Genomic DNA, 21,601 nt, shown 5'->3' with positions numbered 1-21,601 from the left:
TAAGGCAATATACTTTCCTTGAGTCTGTAGAAATTGTTCATGGTGATAAGTATTGTGCTTAAAACTTACATGGATTAGTTTACTATTTTCCTTTGCAAATTCTATAATTCCATCAAAAGTCTACCAAAGAATATACTGCATGTAAAGATGAATACAGTCTCAGTGCCAGTAAAAGAAATCTCGATTCACTATTCACCAGTGAAAGAAATTTTGATTCACTGCTCACCTGAGTTTGGTGCTGGTATAAACATTTGACTCCCTAATGTGTCTATATACAAAGAGCCATATGTAATGTACTGTAACAAAGGAGCTTCTTATCCCTAGGTCTATTAAAAGAAATTTCAACTAATTTAAAACTTTGTCCAGAGCTGATTATCTTGTTCTTTTAACCCCTAGAAATGTTGAATTTGAAATACAGCATTTTTACACTTATTTGATATAGTCTAAAACTTAGCTATGCAGTTCATCTTGCAATAAAGATTCATGGTTTCTACTTAGTACATCCAACACTAGCAAAGTTGGTACCAAAATGATTTGGTCATTGTGTTAAATTTGCTCTAAGAAAATTTAAGCAGTATTTAAATGGCCAATCAGTATCAAAGCTACGAGATCAAGTATTTCAAAGATTCATTTGCTATTCTATTTCTCCAATTATGCCTTGTAATGTGATACAACAAAAGAATGCTAAACAGATCAAAGCAAAGCATCCTAGCCTTAAGTCGAAATTTTCACATTTCTGTTCAAAACATTCCAGTAGCTTCCCTTAGTGAACCTACCAGGCACAGTTGTATGGTATGCATTTAAGCACTTAAAATAAGCCACGGGCATATGTGTAAAAGAAACACATTAGCACATTTATGTATTTACACATAACCTAGTATTTTGTTGACAATTACATATTTTTCAACTTTATACCTGCATTGTACAGTGTACTTTTTCTTTTATGATCAAGTATACAAAATTTAGAGACAAGCATGATAAAGTTGAAGCTGCTCAGCTTTCCATAATCTATTCTCTGCCCATGCCTCTATTCTGCTCTGCATACTTCAACTGTTAGCAGTTACTGTATTCACAATTCTCCCATGTAAACTGCAGATACAACCCACTTTTGAATTGTTCATCCTTGTGATTAGTTCCTGTTTTCTACAGTTTAGGCATCATCTCTACCTCCAGAAAGTTATTCCATCACTTCCTTCTCTGACATACCCTGCCTTCCTGTGTGTCCCTTCAGCAGTGTACATGGCCTTTAGCACTACATTCACTACACTGTATCGAGGTAATTCAAATGTCTGATCATGAATCTTTGATGCACTCAGCTTGGTGTCCATGCTGGCATCTTACACACAGAACAGACTTGAAATGCACTGCAGTAAGTTTTGCTATAACATAAATGGACATATTCTTCCATTGTAAACCATGTAAGAAAATTAGTATTTTTTCAGTTCTCACATAAGAGTATTGAAAGCTGGAGAAGGTACAATTTGAATCCTAGCCTAGGGGCAGTAGGATTTAGCATCTTTCAATCATTCTTCTAATTAGGAGTTGGAGACAACTGTTCAAGTGATAGCTTGTACAATTTAATGACCTACAACAAGGAGATTACAAAAGTTTAATGACTGAAATGGGACATGAGACACACGAAATGTTTACCAGGTCATTAGAGCACTTTCTCATCTTCCTTGGGTCTATGGACTCATCACTGATTCATTACAAACCTGCTTGTCAGGAAATTTGTACACACAAGCAAAAGTTTATTTACAATGTCAGGAGATTCACAAATGTCATCTATGTAAGCATACTAAATTAACTCCTAACTGAAGAAAATTTTAAAAAGAAGCTTGACAAGTCTGGTAATCAGCTAGAAAAATTCATGTTATTTAGATATAATACTTATCCTCCATCTCAGTTCCCAAGGAGGCACATAAAAGGAATTCCTGTCATATTTGGCTCATATGCTCATTATAACCCTCTTAAAAGGTTCTTCCACATTATGAGGTAATTCAGTTTTCGTGGGCTTAGTTTTTATGTAAGAATGAGAATGGCAAATTAAGTGTTGGACAGTATATACAGTATGAATTATTTTTTAGTTTACAATAAAGCCTTTGTTATCAGGCTAAGTAAAATTTCAGTTTCCTTTTAAAAAGCTGCTTTATTGACTCCAGTGGAAAAATTATAAAAAGTCAACACATCTTGATCTATTCAGATTTACATTGATATGATAATTATATGTGTACAGTTCTTATTGCAGTCATGTTCACCAAAGACAAATACTCAAGGGGTTATCTTAAGTTTCAAAATTCAAACCACAATGCCTTGACTGAATAACATGATTACAAAAAGGAATTGCAAAACTGCAAATGTGCACTGCTTCACAACAGCTCCCTTCTAGCTCACCTTTTTGTAAAATCTTGTTGCATTAACAATCTATATTCTTAAAAGTGCATTTATAATTTTATAGGTAAGTGATCTGATTTAAATGAGAACTTGGATCTTTGAAAAAATTTTAAAGTATATTGAAAAAAACAATAGAAACGCATTTAATACTAATCATTGATTAAAATACCAAAACAAACGAAAATCCTCTTAAATATATAAATACTTAAATATAGAAAATATCCATCAATAGTCAAAGTATATTTAATAGTTGTACAAAAAAAGTAAAGTCGGCACTTGATGCCAGGGAAGATTTAAAAATGAGACTTCAAGCAAATGCTGCCTGTGGGCCAGTCTTGTATTTTGAAAATTTTAAACCTAATATATATATATATATATAGAAAGAATTTTTTTAAAAAATCACACCACAAGTAAAAAATTGGTAACTTGTTTACAAAGTGCAATATACCAGTACAGTGTACTTTTAAAGAATGAATGTGGCTTCTCAAGTTTTAAAACTCCCTTGATTTTCATTTACGTACATAGTTTAAAATTCAGTTTTGTGGCAAAACACAACAAACCTGTGTAATGAAGCCTAGGCCTGAACACCTTCTATTCCAACATTAGTGAGCATGAAACCTGGAAAGTAAATTGTCGATATCTGATCGATGAGGTACAGATTATCTGAATAAAATTTATGACCTTTTGTGAGCAGTCAGTAATTCCAACACACATTACTGCTTTGCAATAAATTTTGTATGGTTTGCATGTCCTTCAATAACTGAAGATTTTTCCTGCTTTTTTCTCCAGGTCTCAGTTTGGCAAAATCCTTTTTACTTAGGGTCCCTGCGAGTCCTGAAGAACGGCTACTGCTGTTTCCTTCTTCATCAAGAGTCTTTTTGTTAGCTCTAAGTTCCTTTTTCTGATTCTCTAGCTTCTGTTTCTCTAGCTATACCAAATAACCAAGGCAGGGAAAAGGAGAATTTAATAAAAACATTTCCTTCTGATAAGCAGTACTTTTACAATAACTCATACTAACCAAAACTCAAATAATGCATTCTAGGTATGTATTTATAAAAGCTTTAAAATTTCATTATACTAGTTATTTAACACTTGTACTTCACATAGAATATACAAGCAAACGAGTAAACAAACACATTAAGGCAGTGTTGCCTAAATCAGTCATTTACTTACTATCAACTAAATGTAATACGGCAGTCAAACTCAAGAGTATTTATCCAGAATCACAAGGATCCATTAAAAAAAATTATGTGACTGCTAGCATCAAGGGGATTCGGTCAAGCCAGAGAGTCTGAGTCAAGGTAGGCTGTGAAGCTTCTCAGAGGTAGGGCTGGGGAAAGGATTCGTGAGGAGGCAAAGAGTGATACTATTGAGATGAGGAAACAGGCATTGTAGAAACTAGTCTGAACAGGCCAAGAGTCAAGTTCCAGATGGATGAAGAGATACAGTAATGTGTTACTATTATGAAAAAAAATGTAAATTTTAGTCGTTATCATTTTTGGAATAATTTAAGGGAGAATTTTATTTTTTCTTTAGCAAACTTGCTACTGACATGTTGGTGTTTCATTAGAATAAAACAGTCTAATGTACAAACAAGTAAAACCATTATGCCTACAGGAATTATTTGCATCTATTTCTTTAACATGAACTTTAGAAAAATAAAGCACGTTTTTAAAAAAAGTTCACATTTGGGAGTTGAAAACAACCAAGTCTGGTCAGCTCTGCTATTTACCAATGAACTAGCATGTCTCTGGGCTACTGAAAATTTCCTGATGTATGTAAGGTGCTCGAAAAATTTGGCGCTATTTCCTCATCTATCAAATGGGAAAAAAACCAAAAGACCCACACTTCACCACCTTACATATTTTTTGAGTGCATTAAATGACTTAACATATTGAAAACACTTGACATTGTGCCTACTGGTTTCCAGTTAACAAATGGCAAAACTTGTTCAGTTAGTAGTACAACAGTACTTTCACAATACTTTCTGCCCATATTGTATTTAGCAGCAAAAACTTGGTATTTCTATCCAAAACACACTTCAAATCTCTCCAATTACTGTCATGGACCAATAACAACTACCTCTGAGAAGCCTAATAGCCTAGCTGGACTCAGCCTCTCAATATTGACCCAATCCCTTTAATGCCAGCAGTCACAGTAGTTAAAAATAAAACAAGGATCCTTGTGATTCTAGATAAAAACCCTTGGGTATGACTGCGATACTACATTTAATTGATATTAAGAAAATGATTGATTTCTTTAATATGAGTAACAACGATTTTCACATATTTACACCTGACATTCCTTTCAAGACAATCTCTAGGTGTATTTTATAAGACCCAATTTGGACAAACTTGACCATTTAAGTTGGTCTCAGAAGGTTTATTCATAAATTAAGACTGCTAATATTCAGTATCTGAAAGATTTATCTTATTGGTAGATAAAATCTAAGCAAAAGCATTTAACCCATGAAACAATTCTTAGTACAGTAATTGAACTTAGAAACTGTCTTGCAAATAATTAGCTCTGGTAGCTCTTCATACAGTTGCTGTCATCAACTAATGTATCTGAAGTGTTTTTTTAGATCATTTGAAACTTAGGTGAAGGAAAACCGAGTTACCTGTGCTTGGTATTTTCGAACTTTAGTTATTTGGTTGGCTTTTGCTTCCATCTTTCCCACTAATACCTCCAGTTCACACTCTAAGCTGTCTTTCAGTTCAGTGTTTGGTGACTCCTGTATAAGTTTTGCAAGCTGCTGGTGATCGCTATATACAAAGCAAAAGTAGAGCTTGGTTAGTTTTTTTGGGTTTCACAATTTGGTCCACCATATCTGAACCTACCAAGGTGCTACTGCTGTCCTGGTATGGTTTTTAAAGGGTCATTTTCTTCTTTAAACAGAGCAACAGATTTTGAAATTTTTATTCATAGTTGAAAAGTTTAAGAAAAGCATTGAAGGAAATGCAACAGTTCTTAATTTGAAAGTATTCAATTGTTTATAGTTCATTTCTCCTACAAGAGTATTATACATGTAGGCAGGCAAATTTAGAAGGAAACTAATCTTCAACACTACCCTAACTCATCAGTGAAGTTTTGCTAAACTTAAATATGAATCAAGCTCTCTAAATGCAAACATTGGTTTGTTAAATTTTAATAGTATTAGAGGAGATTTTACCCATAAAGGTTATATTTGTGCAGTCTTAATAAGGTGGGTGGCACAAAAATTGTGCTTAAAATAATTGCTGAATGAAACTAGCATTAGTAGTCATCAAGAAGCTAAAAATGTTTTTTAAAACAAAAACTCACAAGCTCATCTGGCCAAACTCATCCTGTAAAGTCTGTAAGACTTCTGACAATTCTTCACTGATGCTGCTGGAAGAGGGAGGTGTTGCTGACTTCTTACTTCTATTACCTCGTGAAGATACTTGTTTTGCCGTAGGAATGTTGTTCACTACTCGATCATTGCACAATACTTTACTGTGTTGTTTCATTAGATGCAAGACATGCTGAACATTAGCTACTACAGCATGGCTAGGACTAGTGGACTGAAAAGAGAAATTATTAAGAAATAAATGAAGCAAAATCTTTCACTCCTGTTTTCTTTTTACTCTCTAACCTTAATAATAATAAACCTTCCCACAGCCTAGGACATAAAATACTCTACAGTAAATTACTAAATTATTTGGATCCAACCTGAGAAATAGTGCTCCGTCTTCCACACTACTGTTACTCATCTGGTTTATAAACCTACCTCTTTAACTATAGGGCGAACATCATTTTCCTCCTTTCTTTAATTATAGGGCTATCAGTTATCTTAAAATATTCTGATCATCTTTACCTGTTTGAAATTCTTTGATTTAAATCAACTAACAGTTGACAGCAGTTCCAAATTCCTCTGCATGGAAGACAAGACTATCACTGATCTGCAACCTTATTTCCTGGCACTATGTCCTGCCATCTCCTAATGTCTATGCTGTGAACAAATGATATCTGCAGATGTCATTTCTTTTGTCTGGAGATTTTATAGTATGCTTTCAAACCCAACCACAATGTAACTTGTACCAGTTTCCCTAAAACCAGATAATTACTTGGTTCATTTCTCAGATTAACTACAACTAGATATTGAACACAAGTCCTTCACACTATATGACATCTCTGTCTCTCGTTTTTGAGTCAAGGTCTGACACTCAACCAAAAAAAAAAAAGACACCCAACAGTCAATTATTAGTCAAACTTGTTCTCCTGCCGCAGTCCCCTGGATAGTTAGGATTACATGTGCCACTGTGTCCGGCTACCAACAGTTTCTACATTTCTCAACCACAACATATTTCACAATATATTGTCATTGTGCTTGCATTATCTTACCTGTCAGTGTACTTTCAGGTGATAAGACTTTTACTGAACTTTTCTATTTTTGATTAGTAAGAAGCACTAAGTACACGCATGTCCCATAAAGAGGAAAATCTAGCAGCCATTTAAAAATTGTTTTTTGTTTTGAATATTAACCAACAATCTCAATATGCTGTTCCAGCCTACAGGTAAACATTTGCTTGAATTCCATCAGTGGAGAGCTTATTTAAAATGTAGACTTTCAGGCATCACTACAAACTCAATTAATATGAGGAAACGGCCTGGAAATTTTTATTTTTAAGTCATCCAATTAATTATCATCAGCCAGATTTGGAATCCATTGTGCTAAACAGAACAGATGCTCTTCTTAGATTCTACTTTTAATAAACTAAATGCAGCAATACATAAGAATACTTTTACACCACAACCAAGTTGGGTATAGTCCAGAAATGCAAGGTTAGTCCAATATTTTGACCAACAGTACAATCACTATTTTGCTGATAACTGTGTGTTCACTATACTAATTGTATATGGACTTTCAATATGCAGTAGTTTTTAAAATTTTCTTCCTGTTATTTTTATGCTTGTATTAATTTTATGTGTATTGAATCTAGCAATAAACTTGTACATTTTATTTTTCTAATAATTCAGTTTTATTTTACAAAGATACTCATCTGTGATGATGTATAGTTAAAAACAACTGGTCCTTCACAGTCCATTGAGAAACTCAGCTAAACAATAGTACATTCAATGTATCTGAGTATCTCATAAAGAATATAAATACTTTCAAAAAATCACAAGTTAAAAATATTTTTCTTTGCATCTGTCCTGTTCAACCCTTGTTCTTAATGACTTCAATGGAAATTACTAAAGATAGGCAATCAAATTCGGGAAAAACAAATATAATGGAAGAATGAGATAGATTCTGAAGTGGGACAGGATGAATCTATTCCTTAAGATCTTCACATGATTAAAAATTATGCATAAAAATTCCACAAGTACAGGACTTAAAAGGGCGGATACAAAGCTCTAGGAAAATACCCGTTACCTCAGTGAACCTTAAAATCAATAGGTGAAAGGATAACGTGCTTTCCCATATATATGCTGGTAGGGTGACTAGCCAACAATTTGAATATGGCAGACTTTATTCTGTGCATCATAGCACAATTCAGTTTAAGAAGGAAAAGGGTGATAAGGTGATAAACAAAGACATTTGATGAAAAGCTGAAGAAAAAAGAATTTGTTTATGACCTAGAACAGCATGATGAGGTAAGCAAAATAAAGCTATCCTGAAACATTTCAAAATTTCCTGGTATTCAAGGGTTAATTGTTCTGTGGTTGCCTGAAAACAGAAAAAAAGGCCAATGAGTAGAATTTGTGGTAATAGATTTAATTCATTTTACAAAAGAACTCTGAAATAAAAAAGATCTAGAAAGACAAGGGCCTACGTGAGGTGTCATGAGGTCTTTACGTACTTTTCAAATACAAAACAGACAGCTATTGGTCTTAACTGTTTATAGAATAAAAATACTGGATAGGAAATGGGACTAAATGGATCCTAATTTAACAAAACTTCAAACTGGGACTAGGAAATAAATTTAAAGTACTTATTGGCCCATCCTCAGATTATTCCATTCAGTAGCTTTTTGGCAGGGTTTCATAATCTGCTTCTTCAAAGTGCATGCTCAGTGATTCTGATGCTGCTAGCCAGTCCTCGGGAAACTCAGATTCTATGGTGAGGTGAGGCCAAAATATAACTTCGAGTAAAAGACAAAAGTAGCAATGTGAGTGGAAAGATGGTGTGCAACTCAACAAGAGATTGAATTCATAGCAAAGGACAGCAATGGCAAAAACAGTGTGTATCTCATACACCTGCATAATAAAAGCAGAAAAGCTAGGAAAGAGTTCATTCCCTAATCTGTTCCTGAAGGTTTACTATTTTGAGGCAGGGTCTCATTCTGTATTCCAGGCTGGCCTCAAACTCACAATCCTTCTTCCTCAGACTCCTGAGGGCCAGGATTAAGCTTATCACCACATCCAACTTGTTCTCTGAAGGTTTATTTGGGTTTTAAATAGATCAATGAAAAAATAAAAGTCAAAAGAATATTTTCTACCCAAGCTACTAAAATTGACAACTTAGGCATTCGAGATACCTACACATCAAACAACCAGTAACACAGAGTTCATGAAAAAGTAATATGAACACAGTTAAACACTTAGAAATCACACCTTATTTGACAATTGACAAGATTATCTTTATATACACAAAGATTCAAATCTATGTATGATGACTTTTTTTAGAGAATTAGATTCCTGGATTTGAACAAACTGATGATATCTATTCTTATCTAAATATAAATCAGTAGAACTGATAGTGCTCTGAATTATCCTTACCTCCTCCTTGGTGCCCTAATTCCATAGTACTTGTCTCTGTTTCATTTTGATTCTTAGATTACTATAATTCAACTTGGTAAAAAGGCCAGATAAGCAGATGTGTGGAGTTAATTCAAATACCTACCTTGTAAAAAAAAAAATCTGAAGTTTGACCAACTCACCTACCTTTCCAGCCACAAATGGCATATCACGCAAGCATAATCTATAATGAGGTTGTGCACCAAAACAGTTAACAGGTCCTTTCTGAAAGAAAAGGAATTTTTTTCATTCACATGATGAAAAAAATCTGATTATATTAACTTGAGACTTTGAGATTACTACCTAGCTACTACTTGCTTAATCTATATTGATACTATGGCCTTCAGCAATTACTAATATGTATCAATACGTATCCTAGCTCAGGAAAGGCTAGCAAAACAAATTATCTGATAAAGTAACAGTTATACTCTAAGTAGGGAAACAGTATACAGTCACCTAAAGCACTGAACAAAGATCACTAATGCCAGACTGAATAAGACTTACATTTGTACATTATTCTGCAGTTCCAAAATGCGTTCATATATGTCACTACCAGGGTAAAAATTAATAGTAAATTTTACTTATCTTTCACTTTGCGAGTGAAGAAAAAAAGATTCACTAATTTATGAATACTTTTGCCCAATGTACTAATGACACTTTGCCTATTTCTTTTTTCTTACCTTCTCTGGTGGTTTTGACTTCTTTTTTTTAATTTTTTTTGTGGTGGGAGCATATGAAGTTGTTTTATCTTCAAAAGTAAGCCTCTTTGTTTCTAGATCAGTCTGCAACTAGGAAAAACATGAGAGCCTAAATTCAATGCTGTAGAAATAAAAAACTACTACTGAACCACTATTTCAACTTTTTTCAAATATTTTATAATACTAATCTCTCAATCTATCTTGAACTGCTATATTAAACCATGCCCTTCTTCATTCTGGAACCTAAAGTTTCATTATTTATAGTTGCTCCATGAATTCTACTTAGTGACTCACATGTCATATATGTTAACTCTAAACTGATCATTCAATGTTTTCCCTTTTCAAAAATGGCATCTACCATGGTGCCATACATGCAAAACAGTTGGAGAGCAAAATACATACATATCAACTTTTTAAAAACATACATATAGTACTTACAATACAAGGAGGAACTGGAAACTTATGTCCAAAAGCACTAGAGGCTTTTCTCAGGAACCTAACTATAATAAAATACCTTATCTTTCTGGTATAAATTCCATAAGCATTTACTAAGGGTTTCAAAATGACATTTTTTTCCTAAACCAACTTTTAGCATTCTTAAAAAAAACACAAACACATCTTGCCTATAACAGTGGTTCTTTCAAATTTGATATGTGTCAAAATTATCTGACATCTCAGAAAAATTCAGATTGCGAGATTTAAAGTACTTTAAAAAGTTCTCCAGGAAATTATGATAAAACTAGAAAAAAATAAGAATCAACAAGACTGAGATCATTTCTAATATTTTACACAATGACTGCAGTTTTTGGGAGCAAAATGTATTTACTGACAAATTAATACAGGGATCTCTATTCTCAGGACCACCTAAACACTTTCATGTAACAATTCTTTTAAATACAGCAAATATAAAACTCAACGAGTAGGAAATTACTACTTTGGAAGACTTAAGACAGTGAGTGCGAGCAGTAAACAAAAGAATGGTTTTTTGAGCAATTTAACTTCCACCTAGGTCTTCCTACCAGTTGTTTTGTATTTTTGAGCCAGAGCATTAACATTCTAAATTACTTTATTATTTGTCTAACCTGATCTCCCAACACTAAGATATACAAAATGGAGGTCACTTTATCAATAGCAAAATCTGGGATCTGAATGATTAAGTAATGCACCCAAGGTTCTACTCTAGAATTAGCTAGACTTGAAATCACACATCCCTAAGCCATTGTTCTTCCACTACATTAGTGTTCACTACCAGAATTTATAACCTTTACTGATAACGTACATCAGCAGCAAGTTATTTGGTCTCTATTTCTTGCCCACTAAATGAAAAATATAGGAACCACAAATTAACCTCAAATTCATAAAATAAACTTGTTATATTCTGCATTTCATATATAATGAACTCAACAACACAATGTGTATAAAGCATAACCCACAAGTCTGCATATTACATGTGAGGAAATGGAGATACAATGAAGTAGCGTTCTGTAAAGTCAGAGTGTGCAGAGAAAATTTGTGGAAGGTCAAAAACAAAGTTGCACAGGGCCAGGGATTTAGCTCAGTGGTGCTGTTGCCTGCCTCGCAAGTGCAAGGTCCTGAATTTGATCCCAGGCACACACACAAAAAATCTATCTATCTATAGATATAGATGAAGCTCCATAACTAAGAAAGCACACTGAAAAATATAAATCCACAAACTGATTAGAAGGTAAATACAAAAGGAAATATTATCAGGTTTAACAGAAAGAGAATATATCAATATCTTTCCTGTTGCTGGGACAAAATATCTGACACCCTAAAACTGAAGAGGTTTATTTTGGCTCACAGTTTTCAGAGGATTCATGGTTGACTCGCTACAAGGCAGAAAAGGCATGACAGGAGGGCATAGTGGAGGAAAGTTGCTCAACCCACAACATCCAGGAAACAGAACAAGAGGAGGAGCTGGAGACAAAAAGATAAGCTTCTAAGTCAGCCCCTAGTGACCTCCCTCCAAACAAGCCCTACTTGAAAACAGTATATTCAACTATGGAACAAATGGATGGATGAATTTTCTGTTGATTACAGCACCACCATGATTCAATCAATCTCCAAATACATTACTTTTGGGGATTTTTAGATCTAAACCAGAACAGCAAACAAACAAAATCAGAGAATTCGAGAGCACTAGAACAGGTAACATGGCATTTATATTCCTGTGATCACATTTACAACATGAACTCAGGACACAACATACTTCATCAAAGACTGAATTACAGGCCCAGTGATTTAGCTCAGTGGTTCTGCCGCCGGCTTCACAAGCACAAAGACCCGAGTTTGATCCCCAGTACCAAAAAAAAAGACTGAACTACAGCGTCTCTGCTCCTGTTTTGAAATCTGGACTTGCCTCTAACATTAATGAGAACAGATTCTTGGAAATATCATAAAGATCTCGAGAAGGGGAGGAAAGTATCCGGGAGGTATTTGGGCAAATAACTTCAGAACAAGCTTTCATTTAAAAACACAAAAAACTTCAACGAGTCTTTAAGATGGTAGCCATCTTCTATCTTCTACAAATGCAGCTTGGTTGCTGCATATAAATTCAATGTACTGTGAATCTACTCAGCCTAACTGGTGGCTGTTGCATTACATAAAATCCTAAACTAGGAAAGCAGAGCTCCTTTTCTTAATATGGCTCTGTCAGATGGTTTGGGTCACTAGCTACTATAGAAGTGATGGCAACCTTTTAAAGCTGTCAATGATATAAACAGTCCACTGCGGCACACAAGCCATAGATTCACCACAACTGTACTACGGCAACCAGTGTTTCAGTTTCTGTCCTGGTGTCCTGATGGTGTCAAGAAATGAAACAATTTTTTATGCAGCACTGAGTATCAAAACCAGGGCTTTGTGCATGGTATAGTAAGAGAGCTAGATCTCCAGCTAGATCTTAGGGGCTAGGGATTTAGTTCAGCGGTTCCACTGCTTACCTCACAAGCACAAGGACACAGGTTTGATCCCTAGTACCAAACAAACAAACAAAAAACTGTTCAAATTTTCTATTTGTAAAAGTATATGTTCATAATTTTGTACATTAAATTATATAGTGGACTCTTCTAAAATGTAAATAATCAAAGACCTCAAATGTAACTGTTTGTTTATATCCAGAGTATTAAAAACGAAGAGCCTTCTTGCTGATATTTCACCTTACCTCAGCTGCCTTAGCTTGCATACGTTTCCTTTCCTGTTCTTCTTCAAAGAGTTTTGCTTCCAATTCTTGCATTTTTTTCTAGAGATAAAAATATCAAAATGAAGTGTCTATTAGTAAAATTTTAGTGTAACAACGTAATATGCTGTAAATTTAAAACATGGTTAATATGTTAAATCAACCTAGTAATGCCTCGGGACTTGAAAACACTCATAACACTTTCCTTTGTGACTCATTAAGTCATTTTTGAGGTAGGATGAAATTATGGGTAAAATCTATGGCCAAAGAATGCAGTTCTGCATGAAGGTAAATCTGAAAATTTATTCAGTGGTATTAAATGCTTCCCAAATGCTACACAGTTAAAACTAAAATTAATTCAGAGAACAACCTAAACTAAGAACTTCAAGCCTTAATATGCAAAAACATTTTATCTTACAATATTTAAAAAAATAACTCCCTTATGACCCCCAAGATTGTAAAATATGAACATTCTTCAAATTGTTTTCATTTTAAAATTTCCTATACATGTCCTTTTTATAAGATCAACTTTATTGCTATCAATATTCAAGATACAAAATTAATTTCCAAAAATGACAAACACATCATTATGCATTAATGAGTAAAAAAATACATTAACTGACTTCTGCAAGGGCTTGCATTGTGGTAAGTTTGTTATATTCTTGTTCCAGAAGATCCAGTTTTACAAGCTGACTCTGAACATGTGTTTGATCATGTTGTCGTTCTCTTTCTAGGGTCACCTGGGAAACAATGTAATACAGCATACTAATTTAATAATCAAAAACCTGAAAAGTTACTAACATTGCATATTTTTTCGGATATACTATGTTATTTACCTGACCTTTCAGACAATTCTCAGATACAGAGAGAAACTCTAGATTATGACATTAAGGTAAAACCACAGGGACATTAATAAGTGATTGATTTAAATGAATATTGTTCTTACTGTATACTGTTCTATATAATTTGATTTTATATGGTAAGAGTATCTTTATGCCCTGGAATAGCAGGAATTTAATAGACATACAGGCTTTATAAGCACAGATTCTTTCTACTTGGTCTGGTCCTCTTTAGTACTTTTCTAAATAGGTGTCTTATGTTTATCTTTTACACAAGCTTATTCACCTCCCACCATATTTAAAAATATAAGAGTCCTGCTCTGTAGTCAGGCTCTGTAACAGCTTTATAGCTTATGATGACCTTGAACTTTCAATGCTCCTACCTTAGTCTGTCCATGTTGGGATAAGCATGTGTCTGCATGCCCAACAACATTTTTATTTTTTTCTTCAAATTAAAGGCCAATAATTTAAAACTCTGCCATTTATATACAATTAAGGACTGGCAGACACAGGAAAAACCATGAAGGTAAGAGTAAGAAGTGGAAAAATACTAAATTAAGATCTATAAGAAAAAGCCAAAACACTTAAGTATCTGAACATATAAATATATTGTCTTCACATGTAAGTTTATAGCAATGATCAATACTAACAATACTGACAAAGTAATATTAAACGATATTTTTATCATGAATTAGTGTGAGCTACTAATTTCCTTCTATTCACTTTAGTGGATAGTTACAGTGTATTTGTTCAAGTATTGGAGTCCCTCCCATTGAACTATCCATATTAAACACAGTATTTAAATTTCACTGATGAATCAAGTATAATCCAGACATCTATAATCTACATCTAATAGTCTGCTATGTACATTAGTCAAGGTATCTTACAAATGTCTTAGTGAACTGACATTTTAGAAACGTGACAAAATACAGCAATAATAAATGATTATATACCATGTTTGAATGCTAGAAAGAAAAATCACAATTGAATCCAGAAGGTAACAACCTAAAAGCAAATAAAGGGATATACTGAAGACAAATATCACGAGGCACCACTGGAAATTTCATACATAAGATATACAGGAAGACAATGTAAAACCTCAGCAATTTATCATCTACAACAATGAAAGAATACCAAACAACTAGAGTACATAAATGAGGACTAACACCAGTGAAATCCACCTTGCATCAGTAAATACAAATTCACATTTGCCTTATAAAGCAATTTATGATGTACACAATTACCAAAATAACTCAAACAAAAGGATTAATTTTGAAAAATCAAGTTAAAAAAAAACAGCCCATAGTGCTCAGAGGTAAAAGAATGAAAGAATACATTAAAATAAAAATGGAAAAAGACCCAATCAAATAAAAATATGGTCATTATAATTAATAAACTCAACAGCATAGTGATGAGACATGTACAAGATTAGACATTCCTTCATATAGTGCTGTATGACTGTTTAGGTATTTCTTAAGACTGATGTCTTCAACTAGGACTGAAAGATAATTGAGGGTAGAAAGCATCAATAGCATTTCTCTTTTATACAGTAGAGTACCTAGCATGTCAAGCATATTTAATTAAATTTTGTATAAAATTATATAAAATCAACTTTTATATAAAGATGTTCAGAATTATGGCTTATGATGAATTTAAATTCTATAGTCATAGTAGGAAAAGGAGGGTTGCTTAAAAACCTACTGAAGACTAAAGGTGCAAAAACTCTCTCAGAAATGTGCAAGTTACTTAAATACAAAGACCTCTGGTGTAACAGCAGAAAAAATATTTAGTTAAAATAACAACTATAAAGAGCTTTACAAAGAATTATGAAATTTCAAATATGCTACCACACTTGAGTCTTTAAAACAAATTTAAGAGGTATAGAGGCATATGATCACTTACAGTTTTGATAATTCAGATTCAAGAATGTTAACAATTTTAAAATACCCTGTAACCATTTTTCCAATTTAAATAAAATTCTGCTAAATACAATAACAAAGAGCCAATTCTATAACTGAACCTAAGAATTTTTAGCCCAGGAGTCTTACAGTAGCATTAAGTCACCACAGAGAAAAAAGGTCTTTACCTCAATTAATTGTTGCAATAACTACTGAGTTTCAGTCTGTGAGGCAGCATACCTGTTTCTCTAAGACAGATGTTCTCTCCATTTCTGCATGCTTTATCATATTCCGCATGTATTCCAATTGTTTTTCTAAAAGATTACATTTATTTTCTGCAGCTAGCAACTGAGATGTCAATTCTAGAATGAATACATAAGAAAAGCAGAAATCAGCTCACCCCCAGAGTAGTTTTAATAAGGAATTCAATCTAAAACATATATAAACAGTACATTCCAGTAATACTAGTCTTCTTTAATTACCCAAATCATTCACTTTCTATATGCTAGTCAAATATACCTTATAGTCAGTAAATATAACATATGAAATCAACACCTGCTCCTTAAACTGCATGAGCATAATGTAATTTTGTAATCCCTGAAGTTTTTGAGTAAATTTACAATTCTTATTTTGATAGAACTGAATTTTCTTAATAAAACAAACCTTGATTGTGCTTTGATTCCTCGTTCTTTGAATTCTCCCTTTCTTGTATCTGTTCATCTAGTACTTTTTTATACTCAACTGTTTCTTTAGACAAAGTTTTCACACTTTCTTCTGCCTGAATCCTCTCAAGTTCCAAGCGCCGAATCTTATCTTGAAGATTTTTCAGAGCAGAAAATATGGCTGCCAAATATATAAGATACTCTAAGATAACAATATAGAAAATTCATTGAAAAATAAAAATTGATAAATAGGTCCAGTAAAGGATCATTCTTTGGAACATTTTTATATACACGAAAACACATAGACTCCAACTGTAGAATTAAACATAATACAGCATGAAAAATACTCTGTTAAAACAGTATTTTTTTCATTATTTAGGAAAAAAACCTAAGCAGTCTCTATACTATCCCTCAAAAATTTCTAATTCTAGGACATAATACATATTTCTCGTAAAAAAATGTAGAAGACACAGTAGAACACAGTGAAAAGAACAACCACCAATAGTCTTATTATCTAGAGATAGAAACTGTCATTTATGGTTCTTTCAATTTTTTCATAAATGTGTAAATAAATAAAATGTAGGTTTTACTTTAGCACTGCAAAACAAAACAAAACACTTCCCCACACCATTCTTGGAATTGTGACAACTAATATAGATGGTAGGTTCTAGGCACAAATATATTTCAAAGTAGCCAGAGCAAAGGATATATTGGCAAGGAATTAAAGAAAGTTTAGAGATGAAGTTATTAAATCAGATAGGATATAAGTTTTAAAAAAGCTAAGACATTATTATGTAAGCCAAAGGAATCAAAAACTGTTTAAAGACAATGACAAAGTGGAAATAATGTTGTTAATTGGTGTCTTAATTATTTTCTTGTTGCTGGGACAAAATACCTGACACCCACAAATTAAAGGAATAAAGGTTTAGTTCGGCTTAGTTTGTAAAGGTTCCAGTCCAGTCAGCTGGCTCTGAAGCAGGGCAGTATAATACAAGAGAAACAGTTCATGGCAGAGCAGGCAGAAAATAGCCAAATACTTTGGAACTGCACAACAGAAAAGACAGCTTGAGGGTGTCATAAGAACCAGAAGACCTCTGGCCTTTGGGGCCTCAAAATCACAAAGGTGAAAGACTTTACTTGGAGAAGAGAGTTCCAGAAGACCATGTTCCAGAATGGCAGTGACCTAAGGAGCTGTTCCTTAGGACTGGATTCAGAGCATTCAGAAATCCAGACATTCAACCCCTACAGCCAAGAGAGCAGGAAGCCTGGCTACTGCTTCAGTTGGCAGCAGACCTTGACATTGCCATTGGTTTAAGGCACATGTAGAATGCAAAATTGTGGGGTCAGGAAGGCTTCCACCCAGATTTCAGAAGGCCTGGGAGGCCAGGCAGTGTTCCCCTGAGAAGACAGTCTGTGAATCTGAAAGTGCAGTGGAGACCCCTGAAGGGTGGAGAAGCCAGGAACATGGATTGTCTGTGGAAAGTCGCAAGGAGTGAGCAAAACTGGCCCAAGAGAGAAGCCATGAGAGCTACAACTGCTGACAGTGCTGTAAATCTGATCCCATCTCTCTGGAGTTCACATCTTATTACAGATTATCCTGGATACTAGACAAGGAACAGTAGGACTTAATGTTTGCCCTGCCTGATTTTGGTCTTGTTTGGACCAATTCCTTTCTATCCCCCTATTTGGAATGGGAATGCTTATCTTGTGCCACAGATTGTTTTTCCTCTGCAATGCCACCCTGCCCTGGATCTAGTCAACTATGGACTGAAACCTCCTCAAACTGTGAGCTAAAATAAATCTTTTCTCCTTTACCTTGTGGTTGTCAGGTATTTTGTCCCAGCAACAAGGAAATGGCTAAGACATTGGGGACAAGGATTATTACTTAGGAATACATTATGACATATAAATAACAGATGATGAGAACCCAGAACAACAACAACAAAAAGGAAAACAATTCCCTTTTGAAATATTATAGAAGTAAAAGCAGTATTGGCTGACTGATGTTAGACACGACACACCTGGCATAGGTGATTCACGATGACTCAAGAAAGTTTACCTTCAGCGATTTAGTGGGTGTTAATGTTACACAATCAATGTAAGGAACGCAATAAAAACATTATATTTTGAAGTTAGAAACAGGAATAAAAGGGGAAATACCTATTCTAATTTCAAAACTATAGAGAATAAAATTTAAACTTTTAAAGCAACAAGTAAACAAAAATCACATCTATTTCATTAGGGTCTATTTACCTCTGCTATTGCTTTCTGGGTAGGCAAGTGTAGGCTTATTTGGGGAGCGTCGTAGTTCACTATTAAGGAAAGGTTTATCAGGTGGATATAATACATACGGAGATGAAGAACGACGAACCATATTTCCATTAGACTTTGTTGGTTCAGCTAAGATATTCTGAAAAATAAAAATACAGGTACTGTGTTCTTTCAAAAATTTAAACCACAAATATTCATGACAGATTTGACCTGTACATACGCTCCTCAGATAAGAGATAATAGAATAAAAATAAGAGTATGCTGGCTATATACATTAGAGTTCAACCATTACTGGCAAAATGTAACCTCCCCCTTGTTTTTATATGGAGTCACACTGTACAGGCTAACCTCAAAGTCATGAAGTCATGATTCTCCTGCTTCAACCTCTCAGTAGGACAGGACTACAGGCATAAACCACCTCACTCAACTTCAAGAAATATAACTGTGTTTCATATTTATCTAAATATAGCTATTTGCCAGACACTATAAATAAGTAATGCAAATTAAATTGATGCATCCAGCAGAGTATCACTTCAAACTAGTGAAGTAAAGAAAGGTTTCTGACAGTGCTGAAATCAATACGGGATAGTACAGAATAACCTATGGTAGGACAGGCAAACTAGAAATGGGTATATAGAGCAATTATTTCTAGATTAACAGGTACATTCATTTACCTGAAAAGGGGTTGTATGAACAAACTACAGGAAATAAACTGATGAACAAAGTCAAGGTCTAATGGTACAGAAACCTGACAAAGAGCTCTGAGCAATTCTGTGCATTCTAGGGAAGTTTAAGTTTTTTTGTTTTTTTTTAAATTTGCAGATTGGGTCTCATTTCGTAGTTCAGGCTGGCCTTGAACTCATGGTGATCCTCCTGCCTCAGCCTCCCAAGTACTAGGATTACAGGCATGAGCTGCTACACCAAGCCTCAATGCAAGTTGTAGAGAATTAATTTGAGTTTCACAGAACATTCAAACAACAAGTATTTCAAGCCTTACACAAGTACTTGAAAAACCCCTAAGAGAGAACCTGGAATCAATTCATTTTATGAGGAATCTCTGATCCTAAAACCAGATTCCAATGCTAGAAAGATAGACAAAAAAATTACCAAATCACACCAACTACATAAAAAAAGGTAAAACAATGGGATCAAAGAGAGGTTACCCTAAGAACACAAGTCTAGATGATCATTACACTTATAATGTAATTCATAAAAGTAAAAATCTGTATGATCATTAAGAAATGTGAATGAGCAATCAATAACATTCAACATCCAACAAAGAACAAATTTTTCTAGAAGCATTAAGACATTACAAAAAAAAAAAGCAAATATACTTAATGGTACAAAATTTTAAACATTCCTTTTCAAATGAAGAACTAGTCAATTTTTACTACATCTCCTAGCTTGCAGTTATGGCTTTTGTTTAGATGTCTCCCCAAAGCCTCCAGCTTTTTCAGAGGTGGCTGAATCTAGAGTGTGATTGATTAAGGGGGGGCTTGGCCCCAAGGCACTGGGATTAAGGGCGTGAGTGCTAACTGTCCTTGTGCTTAGTCTGATTAAAATAAAAGGGGCAGAAAGAGCTATTAACTCCTCTAGTTGCTTTCCTACCTTCTGTCTGCCATGAACTGTTGCCACTCTGCCAACCTGCCTTGGAGCCAGTCAATTATGGACTGAAACCTTTATGAACTGTAAGCCAAACAAACTTTTTCTCCTTCAATTTGGGATATTAGGTATTTTGTCTTAGCAACCAGAGAAAAGTAATATACGTGCACATTAGGGAAATAAAAAGAAATAAAAATATTACAACTGAAAAGGAACACATTGTCCAAACAAAAAATAACCACCAAAGAACATTCAATTAAAATTAATTGGAGACTGGTAAGGTTGCTGGTATAAATCAACATGCAAGAACTATTTCTTATGCCCTAGCTAGAATTAGTTTAGGAAACTAAAGATCATACAGTAAAAGAAAAACTAATAAAAATTAATTATCATAGATAGAAGTAACTGCTTTTGCCCAACTAAGTAAGTAAAAAGGAAAATTAGTAAAAGATATCTACTTAAAAACAAATACAAAAATGGGAGAAAATAACACAGTTAACACTCCCGTACACACATGGAAATATATTGCAAATATTATAAACTATTGGGGAAAGGATGAATTTTCAAAAAGTACTGTTGTGACAGTTGTTCCCTTTAAATAAAAACATTACTCTAAATAAATTAATTCAGTAAACTAAGGATTTTAAGTTTCCAACTTTAAAATCTGCAGAGGAAAATTTTAAATGCAGTAGTAAAGGCCTTGGAGCTGAGAATATTTTTCTTAAATCACTAACTATAAAAAGAGAAAACTAACAAATTTTACTACCTTAAAATTAAGAACTCTTACTAATCAAAAGATAACAAAAGACAAGCCACAATTCACTTGAAACAGTCCTAAGGGACTGCAAATTAACATCTAGAATACATAAATGAATGCCTATAAATCAGTCATAAAAGGCATCCCAAGTGAAAAACAGGCAAAAGACATTTCATAAAAGAAAAAAATACAAAAAAATAGCAAAGGTCTGAGAAAAAAGCTACATCCTCACCCATGACTGAGGAATACAAATTACAAAAAGAACAAGATATCATTACAAGAGTCTTTTAATACTATGCTGCCTGTGCTTCTATTTAGCATTAATCTCTCCCTATAGGTGAGTTGATACAAAGCAAACAATGTTACCGGCTGTTGTCACTCTTCTTGCTGTTGCTGCAGCGAAAGAACATTTTAAAAAGATCAATTAAAACTTACTGCTCTGTTGTTCACATTTGAGATTTACAGTACACTGTAGCTGCTTCCTGTGTTGTGTATACGCACACACACACACGTGTGTGTGCA

General features: G+C 34.0%; 1 protein-coding gene across 3 annotated transcripts in view; it reads right to left on the bottom strand.

Annotated features, from left to right (window-relative positions):
- Positions 1-361: 361 nt before the first annotated feature.
- Positions 362-21,601, bottom strand: part of Cep57 (centrosomal protein 57) — a 23,580-nt gene continuing 2,340 nt past the window's right edge. For 2 of the 3 annotated variants that reach the window (XM_010633647.3, XM_010633649.3), the window contains exons 2-11: positions 18,703-18,859; positions 16,451-16,651; positions 16,028-16,149; positions 13,674-13,790; positions 13,036-13,113; positions 9,834-9,941; positions 9,301-9,378; positions 5,698-5,936; positions 5,015-5,159; positions 362-3,322 (exon numbers count right to left, since the gene is read on the bottom strand). In XM_010633647.3, the coding sequence (XP_010631949.1) occupies positions 3,089-3,322; positions 5,015-5,159; positions 5,698-5,936; positions 9,301-9,378; positions 9,834-9,941; positions 13,036-13,113; positions 13,674-13,790; positions 16,028-16,149; positions 16,451-16,651; positions 18,703-18,859 (1,479 nt within the window). In that variant the 3' untranslated portion in view covers positions 362-3,088. The remainder of the gene's footprint in view (positions 3,323-5,014; positions 5,160-5,697; positions 5,937-9,300; positions 9,379-9,833; positions 9,942-13,035; positions 13,114-13,673; positions 13,791-16,027; positions 16,150-16,450; positions 16,652-18,702; positions 18,860-21,601) is intronic. The other variant, XM_010633648.3, reaches the window with a different exon arrangement.

The sequence above is a fragment of the Fukomys damarensis genome, unplaced genomic scaffold (genome assembly GCF_012274545.1).
Source record: "Fukomys damarensis isolate Sample0158 unplaced genomic scaffold, DMR_v1.0_HiC HiC_scaffold_16, whole genome shotgun sequence".
In the NCBI taxonomy this organism is placed as follows: Eukaryota; Metazoa; Chordata; class Mammalia; order Rodentia; family Bathyergidae; genus Fukomys; species Fukomys damarensis.
This window is presented reverse-complemented; position numbering and strand designations above follow the sequence as displayed.